At 44.6% G+C, this 25,656-nt stretch overlaps 1 protein-coding gene across 1 annotated transcript; it reads right to left on the bottom strand.

Annotated features, from left to right (window-relative positions):
* Nucleotides 1-6,516: 6,516 nt before the first annotated feature.
* Nucleotides 6,517-23,996, bottom strand: ccdc85a (coiled-coil domain containing 85A). Its single transcript, XM_076164385.1, has 4 exons — nucleotides 23,639-23,996; nucleotides 22,133-23,219; nucleotides 8,876-8,933; nucleotides 6,517-8,318 (listed from the first exon to the last, which is right to left on the bottom strand). Exons 1-4 carry the CDS (start codon nucleotides 23,873-23,875, stop codon nucleotides 8,303-8,305), a joined length of 1,398 nt encoding a protein of 465 aa, XP_076020500.1. The 5' UTR covers nucleotides 23,876-23,996; the 3' UTR covers nucleotides 6,517-8,302.
* Between the last annotated feature and the right edge of the window lie 1,660 nt (nucleotides 23,997-25,656).

The raw sequence follows: 25,656 nt of genomic DNA, 5'->3' as shown, positions 1-25,656 counted from the left end.
ACTGACGGATAACAGTCGACGGCCTAAGTGAGCGGTGAGGTTGGATCCGCTGACTGTCTGCACCCCGGAGAAACCCGGAATCTCAAATCTGGCTTTGTCTCGCTGCAGAACTGGCAGCTTCACACTGTGCACTGCTGGCAAACCATACACCAGGAGGCAACCAAAGCTTTGCAGACTCACTGTGATATTGCAAAATGCATCAACTTGTATATTATGAACTTTACCACTTGATTAAACAGCTGTCTGTTGTTTCTGTGACAACGGCTGCAGCACTGTATGATGAATTTGCTCGTGCAGGTTATTATTTGTTCAGATATAGACAAATAGGGGATTCTGTTTTGCAGGAGGGTGTTTGTGTGATGTTTGGCTTAAAATGAGAAACATTCAGATGCATTTAGATTCTGGAAGGAAGATGATCAATGAATCTGGTCTCAACAACATGAACGTGTGTGGGCCAACAGCATTATAATCTATTAAGAGTGACGATTGCCATTCAAGGTCTATTGGCTTTAGACGGGATTCTGAGGATTTTGGGGCGGATCGAGCGATTGGGGAATTTGTGAACTTGCGGAGAATCACAAGGGCCCACCCCGAGTCTGTATCCGGTCTGTTTTTAAATAGCAGAGAAACGGAGCCCATCCATCACCATGGGAATCTCATTTCCACCATGTGTCCAATGCAAATGAACAGCGCTCGCAATCAGGGGGGCCGTTGTTTTGCCAATAGCAGCAGAGAGGCGAGAGGGATGTGAGCTCATCCGTCTTCCCTTTGAGTAAACAAAGCCTCGCACAGATGAGGGGCTCAATTCACATTTGCATAGAGGATCGCATTTGCCTTTTAATAGAGCGCGCTCACAGTGATATTTCTGGCTACAGTACTTTTATCAAAGGACGTTAGAGCGTGTAATTGCCAGCATTTACTCTGCTTTTGCACGTCCACGATTCCTTTTGTTTCTGTCCAACAGTTGGATAAAAAGGACAAAGACAGACGTGATCTCATTTTGGTCTTGTCCAAGCTCCAGTACTGTGTGACCTTTTCATCAGGAAGAGCCCGCATCGCTAACAAGGACGTGAGGGTGGAGCCGGTTTGTGTTCTATTCTTACACATATGGCATTTAAAGAGTTGTGGTAGAGAATACCACGAAGCCAGTAATGTGTCGCGCCGTAGAGCAAGCTGCCAACATGTCAACTGTCCAAAGACCTTTCCCAGCATGCCTTATGTTCATGTTTAGCAGCATTATTGCGTGATTACATTGGGCAGGTGGAAACATAGTGGCTGCACTGAGCTGGTTTTCAGGCGATGATCTAAGCCTGGTTCCCTTCAAACGACTCTAAAATGGTTGTAACGTATGACTTCGACTTGGATCGACTTGTTGAAGGGCAGGTGTCATTGGTGTCAGGGGTCAGGGGTCACTGCCCACTCCATTCTTCTCTTCTGCTGTCTGAATGCAGCAGGTCCTCTGCAAATCGCTGTGTTTTCCACGCGTCGTCTTGAAGAACGGGAATGAAGCCAAGCGCTGTTGTTCCAGTAACTTCTCCCTGGTGGATTTATTAGGTTTCAAAATGACCTTTCGGACTTGAGCAGGTGTATTGTGGCGAGGTTTCATTTACGCCACTTCACTTTTCGGTGTGATATGTTTCCGTCATCAATTTCCTGACCTCTGCTGTCTTAATTTTTAACGATTTTTCAAATGCAATAACTTCTCTCTGTGCCTCGCTTCTCTGTCCTCTCCTTCTCAGTATAGATCGTGATGTGAGTTCTCAAACGCTGCCCTCCTCATAAACACCCTTCTCACACACACACACATAACGCACACGCACATACACACATTAATTCACACCAGCTTAGATCTGCCTCTGAGGTATTCAGACCAAAGAATTAAAAGACAGACAGTCTGACTAACACTGAAGGATGAGAAAGCAATAAAACCCTAGGATGCTTTACACACACACACACACACACACACACACACCGACACACCGACGCACACAAAATGACAAATAATGACTAATGATTGAGTGAATAGTGACAAAACAGAGCTGAATTTTTATGATAAACTAATAATAATACAAATATAATGTCTGTAACTTAACTTATTTATGGATTTTGAATCATTTATCCCTGCAGTAGAATGTGAATCAAAATAATAGTATCATTCCTCAAATATCCAAGTGAATGCAGTTACTGTATTACATAATTGCATTTCCTCAGGAGGCATTTTCGAACAGGCAACTGCCTCGGCCCCCCTGCTGGGTCTCAGTCAGAAGGCTCAAATATTTACTAGTGTTTCTTTAAATGCTGCAGCTGTTTCCGTAGGCAACGTGTGTATCAACATCTTGGCTGGCGTTAAAATGGATTAAGCAACCAGGGTCAATGTGGTTCACCCTCCCCATGATCCTAATGATGTGACACATGACCCCCTGCCACACACACACACACACAGCCCCATATGTTATCTTTTCAGTTTATGGTTATCAGCTGGAACCGTCTAATCTGCTTCCTTGGTGCGGCAAAAGAGATTTAAATCTGAGTTTTCCAGTATCTTTACTATAAATACCTGTTTTACTACTATACTTATTATTATTATGTATCAAATCCACCTTAACACACATTTATCTGACCAACATTCTGCCATTTTCTAGTTCTTACGCTTGTATTCTTCCTTAATTATGACACAGACCTCGATCTTTTTTATTCCCTCTACATATTGACTTTTACGTTTTAATTGTCTTTTCAATTCTTTCATCTGTAAACTGTTTAAATTTTAATGCCCTTTCATGTCTTTGTGAAGCGCCTCTAATTGCCTTTGCGCCTGAACGCAGCTATATAAATAAACTTGCCTCGCCTTCCAACAATGAGTCGATTTTAAATATTGTTTGTTCTGAGGATGATTGTGAAAGTGAGCGGCGTTCCACGCAAAGACAGAGTTCACCGGCTCTCAGCCACGCCTGGGGATGTGAGGAGGTGAAATGAAGTTCATCACACGGTTCTTTCATTTTCTTCATCCCTTAACTCGTGTGTAACTGTATTAATCTGAGTTATTGTGACTCTCAGCGTCGTCCCCTTGTGCCTCCTGCCCCGTAATTGCTCTTCCCGCGTCTTGATAAGTTGTCAGTGGTGCTGCCTTTCTATTGTCGAGGGGCAGCCTATTATAGCAGGGAGATACTGGAATGAAGATTACACTTGGCCGGGAATAATCTCTAATGGAGAGCTAATGAAGTAAGAGCTCAAATGTCCTGTCGTGTGTGTGTGTGTGTGTGTGTGTGTGTGTGTGTGTGTGTGTGTGTGTGTGTGTGTGTGTGTGTGTGTGTGTGTGTGTGTGTGTGTGTGTGTGTGTGTGTGTGTGTGTGTGTGTGTGTGTGTGTGTGTGTGTGTGTGTGTGTGTGTGTGTGTGTGTGTGTGTGTGTGTGTGTGTGTGTGTGTGTGTGTGTGAGATTAAGGGGGTGAGCAATCAATGTAACATTCTAACCAAACCCAATCATAACAAGACTACAGTATTTGGAAAATATGTCTGTTTTGTTGTTAGTACTGCAATGTTCTCAGTGTCTGTGACTGAGATTTGGACTGTTCATCTTTGTCCATTAGGGGTGTGTATTTTGAGTGCTCATTTGTCCATTGAGACGTTTATATGCTACAGTATGAGGAGGGACAGAAGCGTGATATTCAGTACAGGTCATATATGTCCTTGTTGCACATCCCAGGCAAGGAGTTGGTACACAAAATGTTGCAAATCATGCATTTCTTTCAATCTAGAGCGACACACTCTGTATATATTATCCAAAGTTAAACAAAGACCTGAAATATACCTTCTTATACTATATGTTCTTGTCAACATGTCATTTTTTAGTCAGTGATGCATTCCTGTTTCCATGCATGCGTTCTGATACTGATTCAGCTTTCTGGAGAATCAAAAATTCCCTCGGTCTAAATCTGTTCTGAGAGGGAGGAGACGGGGTCCACACCAATTTTTCCTTTTTGATAAATATTTTGGCTTTTGTGTGCCCTGCCAAGGATCGGCTCCTGGGGATGAGGGGAGTTTTGCAGAGGATTAGAGTGAGCCAGCGAGTGAGAACAGTGAAACCAGCAATAATCACGACACGAGGCAGAGAAGTTGAGCTCTGTTGGCCGCCCTGATGGGGTCACGTTAGCCCGGCAGTTGTTCACGGCTCAGCAGACAATTATGTAAGAACAAGCAGGGTCAATGAGGCAGAAAGGAACGTGTGTGTGTGTGTGATGTGCAGGACTAATCTCCACAGGGCACATGGCTACATTCAGCTTGAATATCTGCCTCAGTGCCCGTTGCTCACTTAAGGCTGCCCACTCCGACCAAAGAGCATTTTATGTGACTTCACACTGCCCACGTCTCCAGTAACGCTCGGCAGAAAAAACCCAAAATAGGTCCAGAGCCTCAGGGTGGCAGTAGGAGGACCCAGGAAAAACTCAGTTAACTCAGTGGAGCTGTAAAAGAAACTAGGTGGATCAAATCCTATCCACTGTTTGATCATTTCTCCCATGGCATCATAGGGTTTGCGGTTTTGGTTCTTTATGGTTTTGGGGATTTATTATTGGGATACATTCCAGTTAGATTGGCAAAGGTCAGACGCAAGGACGGACAGACCCAAGGACAGACAGACAGTGTGTTATGTGTTATTCCAGCACATATAAGTCGTGGAAGAACTGGAAGGGACACACGTACTGGTTCACTGCTGGTTCTACTGCTGCATTGCAGAGGGCACGTGCAAAACTGTGTGTGTGTGTGTGTGAGGGAGAGTTTGCGTATTCCGTAGTGCTGACAGTGATACACCTTAATAAGCACACCACTCCCTTTACTGTGTGTGTGTGTGTGTGTGTGTGTGTGTGTGAGAGAGAAAGCGATAGGACAAAAAATAGGAAAACAGATTTGGTGCGTTATGCTGCTTGTGCGAGTGTGTGTGTGTGTGTGTGTGTGTGTGTGTGTTTGTGAGTGGGTGGCTAAGCTCAGGCTGAACTGTGCGTGGGTGGTTCATATTCAAATTTGTTTGATCCTTCACCATCCCAGCTAATAAATAATAGGGGACCATTTCCTGTGGCAGCGAGCCAGCTAGAAATCAATCTGTTCACCGCGGAGAGAGCACAGCTTTATGAAGACACACACACACACACACACATTTCGAGGAATATGAACATATGCTGTGATTGAACGGGTAAATAAAGCCCTGCTGGACGTGCTCACAGTGAACACAAACACACAAACACACAAACACACACACGGTGAGCCATGTTATTGATGTGGCAACAAAGCCCTGTGTACCCTGTGCTCCCTTAGTACCCCGAGAGCCTTCTCATCATAAACTAGCATATATGGGAGCATTTGGGGAGTGAATGGGTCCCATATTTTAAAGCACTAACAGATCACTACAGGCAGCTTGTTCCTGTCTCCGGGTGCCACTTACAGTGTTTTGTGCCAGTGTTCAGTTTTTATGTTTCCAGGGCTAAAATCTGATGTGAAACTGCAAACATGGACTCATTTTCCACTTAAGGTTATACAGAGTGTGTACAAGCATAATCTGCAAAGATCATTGAAAGAAGATGAAATTCATATCCAGCTACAAAGAATCACAGACTGAACAGGTTGAAGTTTTATTTAACATTCACACAGCGTACTTTAATGTTCATTTGCTCCCCATCGGATCAGATTTGTGTTGTTTTTCATTTGGACACTTAATAGTCTCTTGTGAACCAAAGCCAGGTGAGCAAAAATAACAAACCTCTCCTGTTCCGGCTTTATGTTGTTTTTAATCCCCGGCGATCCGGGTTCGGGTTTCTCTCCATACGCTCAAATGCAAACGTTTGAGTTTTCCTGCCATTGAAGTAACATTCAAAATATGAATGTAGCAGCTCATTTACATTTGTCCTTCACAAGCAAAGGGGTCGTGACAAATGATACGCTCACAGAGGTATAAATCACGTGCGTTGGATTACCAAATCTGTAGATTCTGACCACGGGGACTTTGAGACAGACGAGGCAAACCTGCTGAGTTTTGGCTTGACTTTTTTTTAGTTTTTATGGTTTCCTGTCTCTATTAGGCAGGGGTTTATGATGCAGATGTTTAGCACCCTGCAGATGTCAGCATATAAAAAGTAACGAGATAGAAAGACAACCTTTAGTTCCGAATCGTCTCTCCTCCAAATGTCCTTTTGCTGCACAGGGACACATATTTTGGTCTCATATATTGGCTTGTCTTATTTTCTCACTTCCTTTTTAAGACAATAACAATTTCAGGCTGGATTTAAAAAGTGAAATCGGTATGAGTCCAGTAGCACACACATATTCCAGTTGATTTGTCATCGTGGTTCCAATCTCCATACATACACTTTTGTGTGTGTGTGCGTGTGCGTGTGCGTGTGCGTGTGCGTGTGCGTGTGCGTGTGTGTGTGTGTGTGTGTGTGTGTGTGTGTGTGTGTGTGTGATATCTTACAAAACCACACAGTAGTTTTTCCATAAAGACACTTTATTAGCTTATACATACACCTCTGGTTATAGTAATTCGTTATATAATACCAAGACGTCAAAAATAATAACTGTAGTTATATAGTTAGAAAACTAAGCAGATATTCTACTCTCGACTTTTTTTTGAAAAACATAAATGTCTTTGATAATATATTATAGTTCTTGTCTTGTTTCATCTGTCACCAAAATCTAAAAAATTCACAGGGTGAAGAGGTTATACAGTATGGACTGCAGGTATGCGTGCGTGTGTGCGTGTGTGCGTGTGTGTGTGTGTGTGTGTGTGTGTGTCTGCACCAAAATTAATGACTCATTTTCAGCACATCCACACGTCCAGTGGAATCAGAACCACACATCTTGATGCTTTAATCTGTGGTGATGATACTGCAGCATTATGCTTTTAAAGACATGACAGAATGAAATAACTTAATTCCTTTTTTTTTTTTTAACACATCTTCACACATTTCATCATTCCTATGAGACACACGTCAGCTGTGTTTATGATCGGTTCACTCAGGAAACCAGTGATGTTGCAACCAATGTGAACAAATGTTCTCTTCCTATACGATCAGAAATAGGTAGTATGTTCCTCTGCTGTCAAATTCTCATTTCAGGCCTTGAAACGTTCAAATCCGGACATTTAGGGTCGACATTGAACCTCTCTCTGCCCGCACACGTTCCAATCTTCAGAAACTGCACAAGACGTGTCGTTCTTACAGATACCTGGTCGTGTTGAAAATGACAAGTACACACACACGCCGCCGCCATATAAATATATATATATATATATATATATGACCGAACATTGACACAAGGATTTGGAGTAGTATAACACTGTCAGTATAGGAATGGACCTTGACACAAAAAACTGAACTAGGAGCAGTAAAAGACTTTCTTCACCCCCCCCACACCCAAAAAAATAACAATTCCCCAACCACACACCTCCTTGTTCTCCCTGGACCCCTCTAAATTACAGCACCCTGCCCAATCCATGATAAATACACGCTAACAAAAACTTTAGCACAGAAGCTACAGATGATTCAAAATATGGCAACTCTGACCTTTTTTTTCCTTCGTTAGCTTATTTTCTTGAATATCTGGAGTGAAATGTGAGATCTGCTGGTAACTGCTGTGCCAAATTGTATTAATAGGAATTACTGTGTGCTATCGGAGAGGTTTCAGCTCGAATCGTCCGGAAAAAACGGAGCCCCAGCTGTGCTCTATTCCCACTATGGTTTCCAAAAATTGCTAACACGACGTGATTAGGTTTTTGGAATGATCAGTGTTTTGATGAAGGGGCTGTAACCTCCAGCGTGACCAGGAGCAAACTCCTCCCCCATATACACAGTTTCTCTCTCTCTCTCTCTCTCTCTCTCTTTTTCTCTCTCTCTCTCCAAAGAGGTAGGATCTATTTTGTTGGCAACACACAGATTCTCAGGTGTCTTTATTTTCTATTTCCCTCTCTTCATTTTGGCAATGCGGGGATCAACCTTTGACCTTTTAGGAAATGCATAGCAGCAGCAGCAGCAGACAGGGCAGGCGGACAGAGAGAGAGACGTGCACTCCGGCTTTCAGGAGTCCAAGCGTTTGTCGTGTTCACTGTGTGTCTGTACATCCGTTGAATCACCGATCTGCTCCCTCGCCCTCAACTGCTGAATGTCCATCCATTGATCCACTCATCCTTCCCTCTGTCCTTCCATCATTTCCTCTTTTTCTTCTTGTGTGCGCTCTCTATCTCTCTTTCTCTCTCCTCTCTGGGGTGTGTGTGTGTGTCTGTGTGGTCACGGCAGCATCTGATCAGGAGGCATGTCATGGTCAGGAGGCATCAAAGCTGCAAGAAAAGAAGGGAACCATGCCATTACTGTGTGTGGATGTGTGTGTGTGTGTGTGTGTGTGTGTGTGTGTGTGTGTGTGTGTGTGTGTGTGTGTGTGTGTGTGTGTGTGTGTGTGTGTGTGTGTGTGTGTGTGTGTGTGTGTGTGTGTGTGTGTGTGTGTGTGTGTGTGTGTGTGTGTGTGTGTGTGTGTGTGTGTGTGTGTGCGTGGGTTCGTGTGTGTGAAGCCTGTGCTCAGCAGAAAGCAGGGAGCCATCCTCTGCAGGTAAAGCCCTGGGCTGATTTATTTGCCCATTAAGAACTGCTTCATCATTAATTATTAACCCAGAGCCATCGCTCACCCTGCGGCCAATGCATTAAAGCAGGGTCACGCCAGGGTGACCTCAGATACACACACATCATACACATCCTGTGATGTGTATATGATACAAGCAAGCCTGCCTCATCGATTAGACATGGTCTTGATCAAAATGTTTATCTGGAAAATGTGTGTGTGTGTGTGTGTGTGTGTGTGTGTGTGTGTGTGTGTGTGTGTGTGTGTGTGTGTGTGACCCACCTGTCCCATAGCTTCACATTCCTACACGAGTTGGTGCAGCAGCCAGCAGATATCAGAGCTGAAAAAAAACATATCAATAGAAGTAATCAATCATCAAATCAATGGCAGAGCCCACAGGTGTGTGTGTGTGTGTGTGTGTGTGTGTGCGTTTGCATGCACACACTGTCTTACAGGTTGATCATCTGCAAATAAGCTTCTTTGATCCTAGGTCTTAAAACACACACACACACACACACACACACACACACACACACACACACACACACACACACACACACACACACACACACACACACACACACACACAGAAAAAGGGGTAGGTAGAGAGAGAGAGAGAGAGAGCAGATCCTTTGACATTCAAACTCTCACACAGCTCTTCATTTTACAGTTATGCAGAAAACACAGGAGCTTCAAAAGGATGACGAGGACAGGTGAACCTGTCTTCTCTTCATCCTTCAAGGTCCCAAGTGTCCCATTCTGACAAATCTGATTGGCCCTCTTTCAGCTGGGTGACGTGCCAGTCGCTGGGGAACCAGAGCCGGCCCTCGCCAAATATTGTCGCTCTCTACTGCGCAGACAATTGCAAACCGTTTATAGAAGGATTTAACTGCCTGGTTAATTTTCCTCTCTTTTGTTGAGGCAACAGAGGACTGGAGTGTTGGAGAATTACGTAAGAAATCCATCAAACACACTCTGCGGGGCTTCTGACAAGTCGCAGAAAGATTCCCCATCTGCATGCTGGGAGCTACACAGACCGGCCAAAACTGTAATATTAACACTTTATTACTCACCCAGGCCAATATGCTTTTTCCTAACCTAAACATAAATGTACCAAGACGAGTCCAGCATAGGCTTTTTAATACAGAGTCGAGAACTTCCGACTTCCGACTTGCAATGGAAGGCACCATTGACTCTCACTGGCTGCTGTCAGATTTGTGTTGATAACAGCTGACAGCCAAGGAGGATCTCTAGATATGCGCAACATCTAATCATGAAAGTAAGAGTTGGAATGTGATTTGAAAGCCTCAGCAGGTAATGACAGAATTCAGACAAAAATGGGATAATAATGTGAAAGCACCACTAACAAAAGGTTCATTTCTTGCTGCACTAGTAGGCAGTAGTACAGAATTGTGCACTCAGAGGCACCTGTGCACTGATTTGTGTAGCTACTTATTAATGCATCAGTGCTTCAATGTACCTCTCTTTAGGTTTGTAGTCTCCATCCATCCCTTCACTCACTCATCCATACATTCATTCCAATTTCGCTACATGCTTATCCTGCTGCAGGGGTCCCATTGCATCCCAGCACCCATTACATTCACATATAAGTCAACTGACAGCACAGGACAACAATAAAGTGTAAGTCCAGCATTGTAACAGCAAGATCAACCGTATAACCCTGCGTAGCTACAACTATAAATACTTTCTACGCCTCCACCTTCACCCAAAGACGTGGATTTGTGACTAAATAGCTAATAAAGTTAATGCATTCACACAATCGCAAACAGACTGGACTGCAAGTGAAGACGTGGTAGAGCAGATGCTGAGAGGAAGAGAAGTTCACCACTGACCATGATCATATATCACTGCTCGCATGTGTGTATGTGTGTGTGTGTGTGTGTGTGTGTCTTATAAATATTCTAATTCAAAACAAAAGCTCTGACGGTTCTTTGGATCGACCTGACGTGCTCCATCACCATTGCCCCGGTTTTAACACGTTCCTGCTTCGCTTCTTGTTGTCTACCAGTAGTCTACCAGTAGGAGAGAGAGAGAGAGAGAGAGAGAGAGAGAGAGAGAGAGAGAGAGAGAGAGAGAGAGGAGAGAGAGAGAGAGAGAGAGAGAGAGAGAGAGAGAGAGAGAGAGAGAGAGAGAGAGAGAGAGAGAGAGAGAGAGAGAGAGAGAGAGAGAGAGAGAGAGAGAGAGAGAGAGAGAGAGAGAGAGAGAGAGAGAGAGAGAGAGAGAGAGAGAGAGAGAGAGAGAGAGAGAGAGAGAGATGCAGGCCTCTGGGCGGGTTCACAGCTGTGTGCTCTGCTTCGCTCCAATGCCCCTCACTGTGTTTTAGAGAGAATGATGGACAGAGGAAGAGAAGGGCGGCAGAAAGAGAGTGATGGTTATGTGGATTTGTGTGTGTGTGTGTGTTGGCTTTCCTGTATTTTGTTATTTTGTTGAGATGATTCGTCTTCCTGTGGAGGAAAAAAAAAAAGCTGAAAGTCTTTGACGGACAGACCTGGATTTCTGTCCTGGACACACACACACACACACACACACACACACACACACACACATTAGGTAGAAAAGCACAGAGCGGTGGCTTTTCTGGATTGACATGAATCCTAATTTCTGTGGTGCAATCAATACACAATTTTAACCACACACACACACACACATTGAGCATGTTTCATCTGTTGAAGCACAAAGCAGCCTTGTAGCTCACACCTGGATACATCTGCTTGTTTTTGTGTATGCTTCTACAAAAGCTTTTTAAGTGTGTGTGTGCCTGTTATCAGCGTGTTGTGTGTCTGTCTGAGGTTCAGCATGGTCAAATACGAGCGCCATTAATATGCAAAATGCTATTCTGTTGAAATAATAGGAAACATGGCTTCAAAGCTGAAAGGAAATGGATTGCCAGGGAAGCAGCTGCTGGCCTAGTTAGCAGCCCTGTCTTTAACACAGGACCTCTGATCCACACACACACACACACACACACCACACTCACACACACACTCCCATATTACACAAGCCTTGCGCACCCTTCTACGCAATCACATGTACACACACACAAGCTTACATACGCTCAGACAGGCTGCCGTAGTTTGCTTCAGTCTAGCTTTGCCAACTTCACAGACTATCTCATCATTGTGTGTTATATATTATGCATGCAGAGTCTGTGTGTGTGTGTGTGTGTGTGTGTGTGTGTGTGTGTGTGTGTGTGTGTGTGTGTGTGTGTGTGGTGTGTGTGTGTGTGTGTGTGTGTGTGTGTGTGTGTGTGTGTGTGTGTGTGTGTGTGTGTGTGTGTGTGTGTGTGTCCTTGACCTCGTGCCTCTGTACCATATTCCACCAGGCTCCCCCCGGGTCGCTCCTTAATGACTTTGCGGGCAAATATCCACCAGCTCTCACCACCTTCCTGTGACACTTCCTCATAAAAGAACACATCAAGATTAGAAGTGTTTATGATTTTTAATACTGCCATTGCTCTTTCCTATACTGTGTCCTTGAGGGCATCGGTGTTTGGAAGAAGGAAATCCCAGTCTTGTATGTGCTCTTCTTGACAGTGTTGTTCTTCTGCGCAGTTTCTTTGAGTAGAGACGAGACTTGTGCATCCATTTTCCCTAATATCCTCGCATTTTTATGTTTTCCTACCCCCAAACTTCTCTTTTATCGCTTAAACTACAGTGCCAAAGAGCGAATGAGCACTTTGAAATCGTATTTTCTACTCAAAACCAACCTGTTCCCTGTTTGTCGCCTTGATATGGTAGAAGATATGCGTTTACAGCCACCATAAACATTTAAATGTACATACACTTCCGTAAGGAGAAGTGAACCGACAACCGGCTCTGTTAGGTTTAAATGACTCACAAGTCTCCGGGTGGCTCGTGTCACACACATCAATGCAATGTGCAGCATCTACTCCAACCTGCTGACGTATGCAAAGCGGCCCATTTTTATGCCTCAGTTGGTGAAAATGTATATGGCCCTGGATGTATACGAATCCAAAGGGGGGGCACGCCGGCTCCTCGCTCATTTTTGGCTGATTAATCTGTCTTTCCTCTTCCCGGAATATAAACCGGTGTGATAAAGTGCTTTCCTGTGGAGTAAACACAGAGATAAGGCGTGTTTGGAATGAGTTACACCGAGTAACCGGGGGGAGCACGAGCAACACACACACACACACACACACACACACACACACACACACACACACACACACACACACACACACACACACACACACACACACACACACACACACAGAGAGAGCCTCTAGCAGGAAATTAGAATGTCATCAGTAGTTCAGTGAGTATGCACACACCCACATACTGCAGTCACCGCTTTCTCTCCCCCAGTTCACTGTCTCTCTCACCTTCCCGCATTTTGTCCTTGATTGTCCGAGCCGGGGACGCCGGTGGTCACTGTGGTGTGTGTGTGTGTGTGTGGTGAGAGCGTGGCTGTTTTCTCTTTTTCAGTTACAGCAGGGAGCACTGCATCGATGCCGCTGCTGTTAAATTACATGCCCCCAGGTTATCGTCCCCTCCACTGGAAACAAAGCAAGTGTGTTTGAATCTATTTTTGTACAATGGACAATAATCAGTTGCAAATGCACCAAACAAACTATCAGCGTATTTTTAGGGATCATTATCCTACTTTGCTATGCTTCAAGTGGACAAATGAACATTCTTGTTATTATTGTTATTACTTTAGACATAGGAACTTAGACTATACTCTTTTATTATACTCTTCTATCTTGTTCTATTGCATCCATTTATCCATCTTAATCAGATTTATCATACTACAGTAAGCAATCAGAGGTAATGTGCATGTAGAAGCAGTGACTGGCAAATCTTTCATGACGATAACGCTGACTTCCCGCGCACTGACCCCCCTCCTCCTCCCCCCCCCCCACTCCCTCTGCCTCCCACACACACACACACACACACCACACACGACTTTGAGTCACAGCTCTGCCACTTCAGGCTCCAATCACAGCGTTGGAAATATTCAGCCACAATGTCTAGAAGACGGGGAGAGTAAGGAACAGTCATAGGCAATATGCAGACGTCTCTCGCTGTGACACACACACGCACACACAGACTGTGCCTCCACTTCTAAGGAGGCTGCAGGCTGCACAGAATGCAGAGGCAGGTGTGTTTAGCACTTTAATGTCATGGAGAGGACAGATGCGTCATGTTCCAATACAACTATACCGATTCCTGATCTATTTGTATACATAAATAAGGTATATACAGTTACAGTATAGGAGGCTATATATTTATGGCTCATAAACAAACTGTATGAAACCATGACTGTATGAACATTTCGCATCAGTTTCCCAAATGTAAATAAAGGACAATAACACCACACTGGAGGGCTCTCAAACTTGCATGGTGCTGCTTTAATTGGCCTAAAATAAAAGCATTCAAAACATTTCCTCTAGATATAATAAGATACAAACTCCACTGCAGCTTTGCGAGCAGAGATATCACTTTCTCAGGAGGAAGCCTATCGTTTTGGCCTGATAGCAGCCACACAGCGGGGGTTGAGGTGAAGAGTTGGCCTGCCTCAACCAGCCTCTGTAAAAGGCAGAATAAAAAAATAAAGAAAACTTTCTCCTTGCTGCTTTAAAATCCTCAGCTCTTTGGACTTTACACCCACAATACAAAGTTGCTGGATGGAACAAAGATAACGCATACATTGTATTTTAAGAAGTAGAGAGTGAAGTGCAGCGGTGGGACTAAAAAATGTCTTCAGCGTGGTGGTAGAGGAAATGACATTAGCTCATTATAACAGCTCACATTAAAAGGTTTATACCCTTAGAGGGATGAATGTGCTCGGCAAATGTATCTCCAATTTGACTCTTACACTGCAGGCACCTAGCCAAAGTCAGAGGAAGAGGTGATAAAAATTTAAGGATTGCAGTTGAGAAAAGAGGTGTAATAGAGGAAAAAGGGGGCTTTGGAGTGAACAAAAGGGCTGAGGATGAGTAAGAGGTGGAGGATAAGGGAAGGAAAGAAAGAAAGAGAGTGAGAGAGAGAGAAGGGGAAGGAAAGAGTAGCATACAGAGGAGGAGGAAAAGGTGTGTGATTTATCCAGAGTTGCTCAGAAAGCTTCTGAAAGACCCAATGACCTTCAGCTTGGCACAAAGTTGTTATGACGCATCACCAAGGTAAGTCCTCACTGTTCTTCAAACACACACACACTGCATCAGCATGCGTCACACACATTGTTGGCATTCTATTCAGTGGGTAGAGTTGGGTGATTCGTTTGTGGAAGAAAGCTCTTACTTCTGCCCACCCACACACACAAACACACAAACACACACACACACACACACACACTGCAAGGCTGTATGACGCATTCACACGGATAAAAATTGGATTTCCAAGTTTTTATCAAAGACACTCACACACACACACACAGACACACATACCAGTTGTCACCAGCTAGGAGAGCAGATTGTGGCGGCTTAGCGGGGATGGAGGGTAAATGAGCAACCGGCCCAACACTGCAAAGGGAATCAAACCAGTGCAAGAGAATGGAATTGGAATTGAAACTGTACAGCACCTCATCCCTCCATTATTTATACGATACAGTTATCTTAGACTAGTAGTAGTAAATGTTACTTTTGCTTTTGTAACATCAATGCAATCAGTATCTGCTTTACCCCAATTGTCGATCGCCTTCTTTGAATGTTATTCTCTCACTGAATCTAGGCAGATGTCATTTCTTCATTTCAGAAAAAAAATTACTCAATATTTATTTCTAATTAGTGTCTTTTTCCTGCCAAGACAGGATAACATGCTGACACACAAGCAGATTCTCACCATCACAGCAGCCTGTCTTTCAAACATCTAATCTGTCTATTTGCTCATTATCTATTATTATCTATCTTCATTGTTCAACTAGATATAGGCATGTAGTATATATTTTTTATGTTTTTGGGTAGTTTCTTAATGCTGCCAACCAGCCATAATGGGAATGACAAACCTACCTATTATATTCTTGCAATATATTTACAGTAAATTAACAACAATAATAATAACATAATAATATAATACTAGCTATACCTTGAACCTTGTTTTTTTTACTGTCACAGAAGAACAGCGCCCCCTTCCTGTTTTGCGCTGCGAAGCAATCCAGCAGATTCCCATCTGCATACACAATGGAGGCTGCAGATCCTCTTAATGAGCCTTAAACAGCAGGAGCTCTACTATCTCAGACTTTATTCAGAAATGTATTGATGTTCATTTTGTGATGTCCCGAAAGCTGCAGGTAGCCATAGGTATGTGACTTATGTTTATTAATAGCAGCAGCACTATGATACATTATTCACTCTCTCAACAGAAACTAGAGGACTGAGTCTTGGTGTGTGTGTGTGTGTGTGTGTGTGTGTGTGTGTGTGTGTGTGTGTGTGTGTGTGTGTGTGTGTGTGTGTGTGTGTGTGTGTGTGTGTGTGTGTGTGTGTGTGTGCGCGCGCTTTTAGATCACCATAAAGGCACTTTCTGCCTATGCACAGTAATTTGAGCTGTGACCAGCTGAGCCCAACAAAACTGCAGTGTTTTTCACAAGCTCCTAGGGTACTGATGCAACACACACACACATACCAACATGCACAAACACTGCATATGCGCACGCATATACACACCAGGTGACACACACACACACACACATGCTGGCCATCTGTTGCACCTGACACCATACCTGACCTCGTAAACACACAGCACACAAAGAAAAAACTTAAAAAGTCCTGACATACCATCTTCCCTCCTCCTACACTCTACACACACATTAAAATTAAAATCTGGAAGGGGATTTTGCAAGTGTGCATAACGTGTGGGTACAGCAAAGGTCTCCTGTCCCTCAAGCCCATGTGGTGCTTTAGTCAATGCAGAGATCCAGCTGGGAATAGGAGCAGTTTATTACTTCACAATGAGTAGAAACAGGTAATCTTGGCTGCCCATTGTGAAAATTCAGCCTGGTTAACTATCGGTCCATTTGCAGATGAATGATGAGAAAAAAGGTCTTTTTCAATTCCTAAATAGGCCGTCACCCTGATATTGCCCCGCAGTGATGTAAGAGCCACAAATCCACTAAGCCATTTCCTGGCGTTTTATGTTCTATTGGAAATGATGCCATTAAATAGACGGTGTGGCTAAAATCAGACCTCTTATGTCCTGATGTTGACCTGTGACTAAGACCACTTGGTAGTTTACTACTCTAGAGTATCAGAGGACAACAGGAAGGCAGAAGTGATGGACATAGAAATAAACAGATCAGTGGTTCTCAAACCTTTGCTGTGTCCCAAAGGAAAACTACACACTAATACTATTATTATTATCAAAAAGACAATAGAATGACTATTTAGTGCACATTTACACATGATAGCTTAAAATTTAATACAAGTATGCTACCGGGTGTCATCAGCATAAGGGGGAGACAGTTCAACTGCAAATTTTGCTCTCAGAAACGGACAAAAAAGGTAGACTGGAGAGAATTGTAGAAAAGGAGGAGAATGACAGGAACAGAACATTGAATGTAGGATGGATGTGGTGGATGGAAAATGTCAGCGCACCAACGAATGAGAGAACCTCGCTGCCTGCACGCTACCTCCTATACTCTGGATCTCTGGAGGCTACGAATTACATGTCAGTTTGACGCCGAAGGAGCTGGCATTCATGTTACACACACACACACACACACACACACACACACACACACACACACACACACACACACACACACACACACACACACACACACACACACACACACACACACACACACACACATAAATCACGCTCATTTCAGTCCACAGCAGACATATTCAATTAAACCAGCGTGGCCTAAATGGGCTTATCTGAAAAGCTCTTGCTTGTTACATGTAGCCCTTAAGCCCAGAGAGGGGGAGAGAGAGGGGGAGAGAGAGGGAGAGAGAAGGTAGTTGTGCCTCCGAAGCATGAAACCACAAAGCCCTAACAGGCATGAGGGCATGTTATGTGTCACATCTCCAATGCTAATAGGAAACTGTGAATGGTGAGTGAATGATTGTTTCTATTGAGAGATCATGGTGAACTGACTGACAGACTCAGGGGGGGGGGGTGGGGGGGGGTTAAGCAGGAGGACACAACAGAATACAGAACACCACTTTGTTAACAGCTCTGCTAATGCGTTTCCGTGGTTGCAGGATTTATTTACAATAAGATTGTATACACTTCCAATTTACATTTGCACTGTGTCTGGTCTGCCACCATTACGTGTGTATTACATCTACTTTGCTGTACCCTTGGGTTTAGGGAACTGGCAATCTTATTTTGAGTGTGTGCCTGGGTGAAAGAGAGGAAGAGGGAGACAGAGAGAGCCTGGGTGAAAGAGAGGGAGAGGGAGACAGAGCTCTAGATCAAGTTTTATTAGCTTTCGGGTCAGACTCGAGCCATAATTTCAGGCTTGTGTAGTTCAGCCTAGCAGTGCAAATCAGTGAGAGCCGATTAAGCCCGAGTGTCTGTCTCAGGGCCGACTGTGCTAAGTAGCATCCAGCAAGGTCAATGGTTCATACTATGGTTGTGCAAGCCAAGCAAGCTTGTTAAGTTTGACAATATTGTTTTTATAGTTTATTTCAGACCTGGTCTGCTCTTATTTAACAAAGTCAGTGGCGGTATCTCTCAACTTCCGGGATAGTCTTCATCCGTTCACATGTATGAGCGTGCACGTACGGACACAGGAAGGTAGGAACTAGAGAGCCAGTTTTGCTACCAGATCGACGTCATGCTGTGAGTTCAAAACCGATCAGGACAGTTTTTAAGAATGGAGGACCAAAGGAATGGGTGTTACACAACAAAACCAGTGGAAAAACAGGAAATCAACATTTTAACAGTTTCTACAGCAGCAGCATGATCCCGAAACCAGTCTAACACCTGCAAACACTTCTCAAGTTGATCCCACCTAACACCCAAACGCAGATGAGTTCAACTATAACACTCCAATCCATTTAACTAGCGACCAGGATGTTTGTGCTTCCCCTCCCCAAGGAATAAGTGAGCACACATGCAGTTGTTGTCTACACCAGTGAATCAGTGTGTGTTGCTTAGATGTAGTTGGGCTTCTGTGTGCGCATACATGTATAGTTGCATCATTTATGGGAGTGTTAACTGTGTGCATGTGAAGCTGTTTCTGGATTGCCCTGCTTAAACGCAATCATGTTTGTGTATTTGTGCGTAAGAGATATTAAGTTCCAAATAAGTTTAGAAGCAAAATCTTTCTGATCGCTTCTTCTGCAAGGCTTTATTCCAAATCAACAGTCATTTGTTGCCGGGCCTGTTTTGGGTTCTGCATTTACCTAATGAGTTTTATACACAAGTAGTTCTCAAGAGATTCACCTGCGGCTGCACACAAAACACCAGCACGGCTCAAGAGAACCAAGTGGCAAACATTGAGTCACTGTATGCTTCCAGTTTCCCTTCCATTTATCCCAAACTTTGAAGAGCTTGAACCACAAAGGCACTGGCTAAAATGTGACAGGACTGCAATGTACAGTATGATACAGCAGTGTAAGCAATATCTTCACCATATTTTTATATTCTGTTTTATCATATTGTCACAGGAGCCACACAAAGCCGACCCACCGTTGAGCTCCACGATTGTTCTACTACAACTACTCGTATCCGACTGATCTCCGGGTGAATCTCTGATAAATGGGGAATATATGGTAAATTACACAGGGGTCTTTTCAATTATTTAGTGCACTAAGGCTGCTGCGGAGAGAGACCAGTGAAGTTAATGACCTCCATTTGTAAAGGTGCTGGCCTTTGATGTGGAAAGCTTAATGAAGATGTACACTGGCAGGATGAACTGTGGTGTAGCAACAAAGGGAGTAGATACGGTGCAGGTTTAGGCACAGGCAGAGGGATGTTAACAGAGAGGAGAATTATAGTAGAATAAATGACAGGAGGAGAGACGGATGGGCAAGCAGGAAGCAGAGATGGAAGATGAAGCTGGAGTATAGCGATGGAAGGAGCAGCAGAATTCTGAAATCTGAGGCTGAGACACAGGTAAAGCATAAAAGCTCATAATCCAGAGTGAAGACATATTTTTTAAGCATATTCTCCCTCATTAGGTTGCTTACTTCCCCCTACAATATTAACTCATACTTGACTGTTGATTGGATTTACAGAACCAACATTTAATGGCGAGTTAATTCCTAATCCATAATTATTTCATCAAGCAACCTCTCAGAGTTGCAAAAACGATTCATCATACAGTACGGTGCTGAATTGCAGAATCTGAGGGACTTCGACAGTTTAGTGGATTCCCGTTGAAGCAAATGTCCTTAACCCTGAGAAATTAGGAGATAAACCACAAAACCCCCCAATCTAATCCTGACGTGACCTGTGTGTTCCCAATGTTAGACAGGCAAGGTTCGAGGATGAAGAACAGAACAAGACTGATAGAGGCGGTGGGTTTGTTCACTTGGACCGGACTGGTTCTGGTCTTTCTGATTGAGAGGTTAATTTTCTAAGAATCTTTTCTATTTTCCACTCTAACGATTGTATGTTTGAGTGGGAGAAGACTTGTTAAAATCAGACAAACAGAGGCAAATCTCTTGAGCTCTTTATTAGAGTTAATCAGATCTGGGCTCAGATAAGGCTAGGTGAGTGACGCGTCTTGTTCATCAAAATGAATTCACACTTTTCTGTCACCGAAATTGTTTCAGAATAATTTCCTTTTGTCCCCTAAAGGAAAATATGACCTGAAATTGTATCTCACTTCCAATGTCAGTGTGTAGATCTATGAACACAGCACTGACATGTACTGAATGTATAGCCATGCAGTATGTTTGGTGTAGTAGTTAGACGAATAAAAAGATGAGAAGTAAATGCATCATCTCATCTTACGGTGCAGTACATTCAGCCACTATTGTTTCCCGGTTATAGCTGAGTCAGGGATACTGCATCCTCCTAAGGTACAGTGCTATTTCCCATGGCCTCCGCTGTAATATAGAGCACTTCCACTCAGCACTATGGAAGTCATTACTGCTCCTGGACAACCACACGTAGGCTACAGCGCTGACAATCACATGTCAGCGAATGACACTTGCTTACAACGCAGGCGTGCTGTGGATCAAAGCGTCAACTGTGGCCTACAATCTTTCAGCTGAACTTGATCAGATCTTTCATGTTGCTGTGCTACATGATGTGAGACAGCATGGAAAAAACTTGCATGCACTCCTGGATCATCGTCAAGGAAACTCACAGAATCAGCTGCAATGTCCCGGAATGACTGCAGATTTAATGCAGATACACTGAGTAAATATTTCAGGAATCGCTATTGGTGCTTTCAGAAGATCTTGACAAAGAGAGATGGACAGGGATTCGATATGGACAAAAGACAATAATGGACCCTACAGTATTTTAAGATATAACAATCACAAATACCTCTAATAATACCTTCCTGGAGTCATTTTGTACTCTCTGATGCACAAGCACACACTGTTTTTTTCCTCTTGCAAAGCTCTGGGCCGTTGCAACATCACCAGCACACATTGTAATGCAGTGCAGTATAATGTTACACATTAATGAATCAAAGGGAAGAATGAATGAACAATCAAACAAAAGCATGGCTGAAGAAATACATTTCAGGTTTAAATGTCCTGTTCTGCATCCTTTCTACACTTTCAGTCTAATCTGTGTGTGTGTGTGTGTGTGTGTGTGTGTGTGTGTGTGTGTGTGTGTGTGTGTGTGTGTGTGTGTGTGCGTGTGTGCGTGTGTGCGTGTGTGCGTGCGTGCGTGCGTGCGTGCGTGCGTGCGTGCGTGCGTGCGTGCGTGCGTGCGTGCGTGCGTGCGTGCGTGCGTGCGTGCGTGCGTGCGTGCGTGCGTGCGTGCGTGCGTGCGTGCGTGCGCGCGCGCGTGCGTGCGTGCGCGCGTGCGTGCATACCTTGGGGTTAAACACACCTCTATCTTACCTATGTAACTCACACACCCCGGAGAGTTACATCATCCTTCCCATACAAACATGCATGAATGAGTACATCTCTTTCTCTCTCGCTCGCGCGCGCGCCAAAGTAATGTGTGTGTGTGTGTACAAGGGACATTGTAGCTCCACCTCTGAGTCTAAGCTTGGTTGAGGTCTTGAGACTTTGTGTGGATAAACTTGACCTTGTGTATCCTCAGCTTCTTTAAACCAAGGTCATCCATGCCTGGTGCGCTCAATAATCCAAGTAAGATGAGTATCTGAACATTGAGTTTAAATGGCTCTATAATTGCTCTATAATTTGCCAAACAAAACAGAGTAGATTTGCCAAACAATGAACAGGAAGAATGAAGAGGCCTGTCTAAAGTGGGTGCAGGGTTGAGTAACGTAAAGGGATGCAGTCAATTATGAATAATCCCCTACATAAAGCTCCATAACACACATTTTTCACATTAATTTCTCATTAATAGCAATATACTGGATGAGTCATAGCTGTAACTCTCACTTGAGCCCCTTTTATGCGTCAAATACTGTATGTTATCAAATTAGATACAAGATAAGGAGTTACCCTGTGCCTACCGTTGTAGAGACTCTGGTGGTGGGGGGTCATCTCCTCACCCGTTGCCCTCCTCTGAACCCCCTCCCTGCTGGGGGAGCCACTGCTATATCTCCCCTTCCCATGCTCCACATTGGGGCTGTGCTGAAAGTGATGGTGGTGCCGTATAGACTCGGGGCTCCCTATGATCACCCTGCCTTTCCTCAAGTGCTCGGGTGTTCCCATCACGGCACGCTTGGTTTCGGGACTCCCACAGCCAGCCCCCCCTGTGTTAAGTGCCCGGTGTCTCTGACTCAGCTCTGGGCTGGACTTGGCAGTGCCCTTTGCTGAGCCTGGTGAAGGTTGCCCTGAAATTAATAGCTGTTTCTGGACTAGAAGGTCAGCGCTACAAGGTTTAGGGTGGGAGTCACATGGTAGCCTAGTAGGAGACTTGCTATGTTTCTCTGGGCTGTGCCCTCGAAGGCCACGAGGCTCTAGGTTGGTGAGAGACCCGCCACGGGGGCGGTAGGACTGGGGAAAGGTGTGGTACTCTGGGGTGGAGCTGTGCCTCCTGCCTGTGGATTCATATACATCTCCCGGTTTGTGAGGGTGTTCTGACAAAGCGCATCTCGAGCCAGATCCAGGGCTGGCATTGGAGCCCGAGCCCAGGGGTGGAGGTTTGTGGTGGGGGTTATCTGGGCTGTCTGTGCTCCCCGCACTGGACGAACTGCTCCCATCGCCAACGTCCCGCAGCAGACTGGGCACCGGGACGCCTCCGCCCAGCAGAGAAAGACTGGCCTGACTGTCGATAGAGCTCCTGCAGCTGGCGACTCCCTGCCCAAACACACTCCCACCACCACCTCCAACCATGGCCGCAGCCCTCTCCTCCTCCAGCATGACACACACCTCCTTAAGCTCCATGTTCTCACGGATGACCTCCACCTGCCGCTGCTCCAGCTCTTTGAGCTTCTGCAGGTAAATAGCCACCTCTTTCCTCATCAGGCCGGCGCTGTAGCGGCCCAGGCGCTGCCACTCCCGCGACACCCGCTTCCCCTTCTGTCGGTCGTCATCCAGGAAGCAGCACAGATCCCGCAGCTCCTGGTTGTCCTCCTGCAATTTCTGGTTCACATCCTGGTTTACATACACAGTAGGTACACGCACACACAGGAACACATAGTGAGGCATTACACACACACACACACACACACATACACCGTGTATTTTCATCTCCAGAATAAGACAAGTGAACAGAATGGTAGATGTTTTAGGGGGCAAAGTAAATATAGGAAATACAATAATCTATCCATTGTGAACTAATTAACATATAATACAACATGTATGCTGTCAGCGTGGCCTCAATGCAACAGGTTTGATTCCTTCAGATTCTCGTGTCCATTTTGACCTTAAAGCTAAAGTTACCATGTCTCACACGATTAAATGGGTTGCAGAGGAGGCTCAGATTCTGATGATTATGTTTATTAGTGTGAAGAATATCACATAATCAATTTTGCCCAATTTTGCACATGCAATGACGTGCATAACTGTCTCACCTTCAAACTCCGTATCTCGTTCAGGTGCTGCTGGAGTCTCCGGTTCACCTCCCGCATCAGGTTGCCATGTTCCAGGATGACGCTCCGCTTTTCCACCTCGGCTCTCCTCAGCCGGCGCACCAGCTCCTCTCTGCCCCACTTCAGCAGCTCCCCGTCGGGTATTTTGGAGATGTCGTCCACACCGCTCTCCGCGCTCTTTCCCCCGGACAGCTGCGGCTGCTGCGCGGCTTTCTCCATCCTCCAACTCAAAGTGGAGGTTAGTATTAAAACTGTATTTTTAATAAAAAAACAAAAAAAACAAGGGAAGTACTGTTTTTGGAGAATTTCAGATTTTAAAAACCCACTCAAACAAACCCAGGCCAACTCCTATCCTCGAGTTCCCCCCTCCATCCGCCCTTCCTTCTTCAGCTCCGTGTGATCACATCGCTCTCATCCCGCCCGTGTCTCGCTCCCACGCCCATGCCGCAGCTCTGATATCCCCGCCCCGGTGCTCCGCTGCTTGTTCGCCCGCTGTCGGAGCGTCACTGCCGCTGTGTTTCCGGCGGAGCCCTAGGCCGGCTTCTCGGGGCGGTTTCTCTCTCCAGGCGCATGCCGACCGCCCGCTTTGCGCACTGCCGCTCACACAGCGCGCACCGCCGCTGCCTGACCACTGGGGAGGAGAAGAGGAGGAGGAGGGAGAGGAAGAGGAGAGGCTTGCAGGTGCATAGCTACGATGACAAGGTGCGTAAACGTGGAGAACATACTCTCCTCCGCTCCTTCTTTCGCCTCTCTCCAGACATCCCTGTGTTGTAGCGCCATCTGCTGTCCATATGGGGTACAACAACGGGTCGGGTAATAGGCGTTTGATTTGTTAATTCAATTTTGTTTTGTGTTAAAGGTAGAATATAGGGTAGATAATATGATCTACCCTATGATCAAAATCTGTTTTTGGCAAGGTGACAGGTCTTGACTAATGCTAGTTATCAGTTAGTAAAATAAACTCCCACCTCAAGTTTGTATCTGAATTTTGGTTTAATATTTAAGATGGAAAAATGTGGGTCAGCACTTAAAAAGAAAGGAAGACTTTTCTGGATCAGAATTAGAATCAGAATGAACTTTAATGGCTAAGCCGGTGTAAACATACAAGGAATTTGTCTCCAGTTTTCTGTTGCGCTCACAATGCACCTACACAGAAGTGACACACAGCAAAAAAACAAGGATGACAAAGCAATGTTGAAAGTTCAAATAGAACACAGAGTGACACCCATCTAGATTGTGGAGAACAATTCATCCCGCACAATAACAAGATGTGTTTTAAAGATGTCTTGTCATATTACACACGCAAGGAGGAGGTAAACACACCAGAGAATGTTGTCATACCTGATAAACGATTCTTCACTCCAGCTTATAAGAGCTGCATTTCCTGGTACTGGTATCTGTCTGACCAGAGCCCTTCAGAATGGAGCCGTGGACGTTCATTTGCTTTTTCCTGGCTTTCACCCTGATTTCTTTTCCTCCTGTACAAGGCGTGTTGGAACCTGAACAAGCAAAATCGTACGAGGTAGGTTTTCAGATGATCTAAAACCAACTCTCATGCGCAATGAATGAGCGTTTTCCTGTAAGGTTTGTTGAAAACCAATCTGATTGCTTTGTTGTCTGCAGGATTTTGAGGAGCGTGTGTACAGGAGCACTAAATGGCTCAGCACCGATCTAGGCGGCCTCTCAGAAAGAGATGTAATGGATGCACACACTACACTGAAAGAGTACTGCGGGGAACAAGGTGTTACAGGTATGTGAAGGTCTACAGCAGATTGTAGTGAAAACCAGAACCCGTGTTTTCTATTTAACTTTGAATGGCTTTGCATTGCTATAGTTAGTATAACTCTGAAAGCATTGAATCACTCTAATTTCCAGATATAAGACAATACAATTAAGACTGATTCTTTGCTAAATTAATCAGTTTACATAGAGAACAAATAAATCGGCATTAATGTCTTTTAAAACTACTAATTTAACTCTTGCTTGTACAAAGTATATGC

Source organism: Genypterus blacodes, unplaced genomic scaffold (assembly GCF_046128005.1).
Source record: "Genypterus blacodes isolate CSIRO-AG114 ecotype Tasmania unplaced genomic scaffold, CSIRO-AGI_Gbla_v1 ptg000012l_1, whole genome shotgun sequence".
NCBI lineage: Eukaryota > Metazoa > Chordata > Actinopteri > Ophidiiformes > Ophidiidae > Genypterus > Genypterus blacodes.
Note: the sequence above shows the minus strand (reverse complement) of the source record. Positions and strands in the feature narration are given on the sequence as shown.

What these genes read in the sequence shown, in the direction of transcription:
- ccdc85a (XM_076164385.1), bottom strand. Translation starts at nt 23,875, where the DNA reads ATGGAGAAAGCCGCGCAGCAGCCGCAGCTGTCCGGGGGAAAGAGCGCG. An exon ending in ACGAGATACGGAGTTTGAAG is followed by an intron (nt 23,220 to 23,638) that starts GTGAGACAGTTA and finishes TATGTAAACCAG; the next exon opens with GATGTGAACCAGAAATTGCA. An exon ending in CCACCAGAGTCTCTACAACG is followed by an intron (nt 8,934 to 22,132) that starts GTAGGCACAGGG and finishes GTTTTTTTTCAG; the next exon opens with CTCTGATATCTGCTGGCTGC.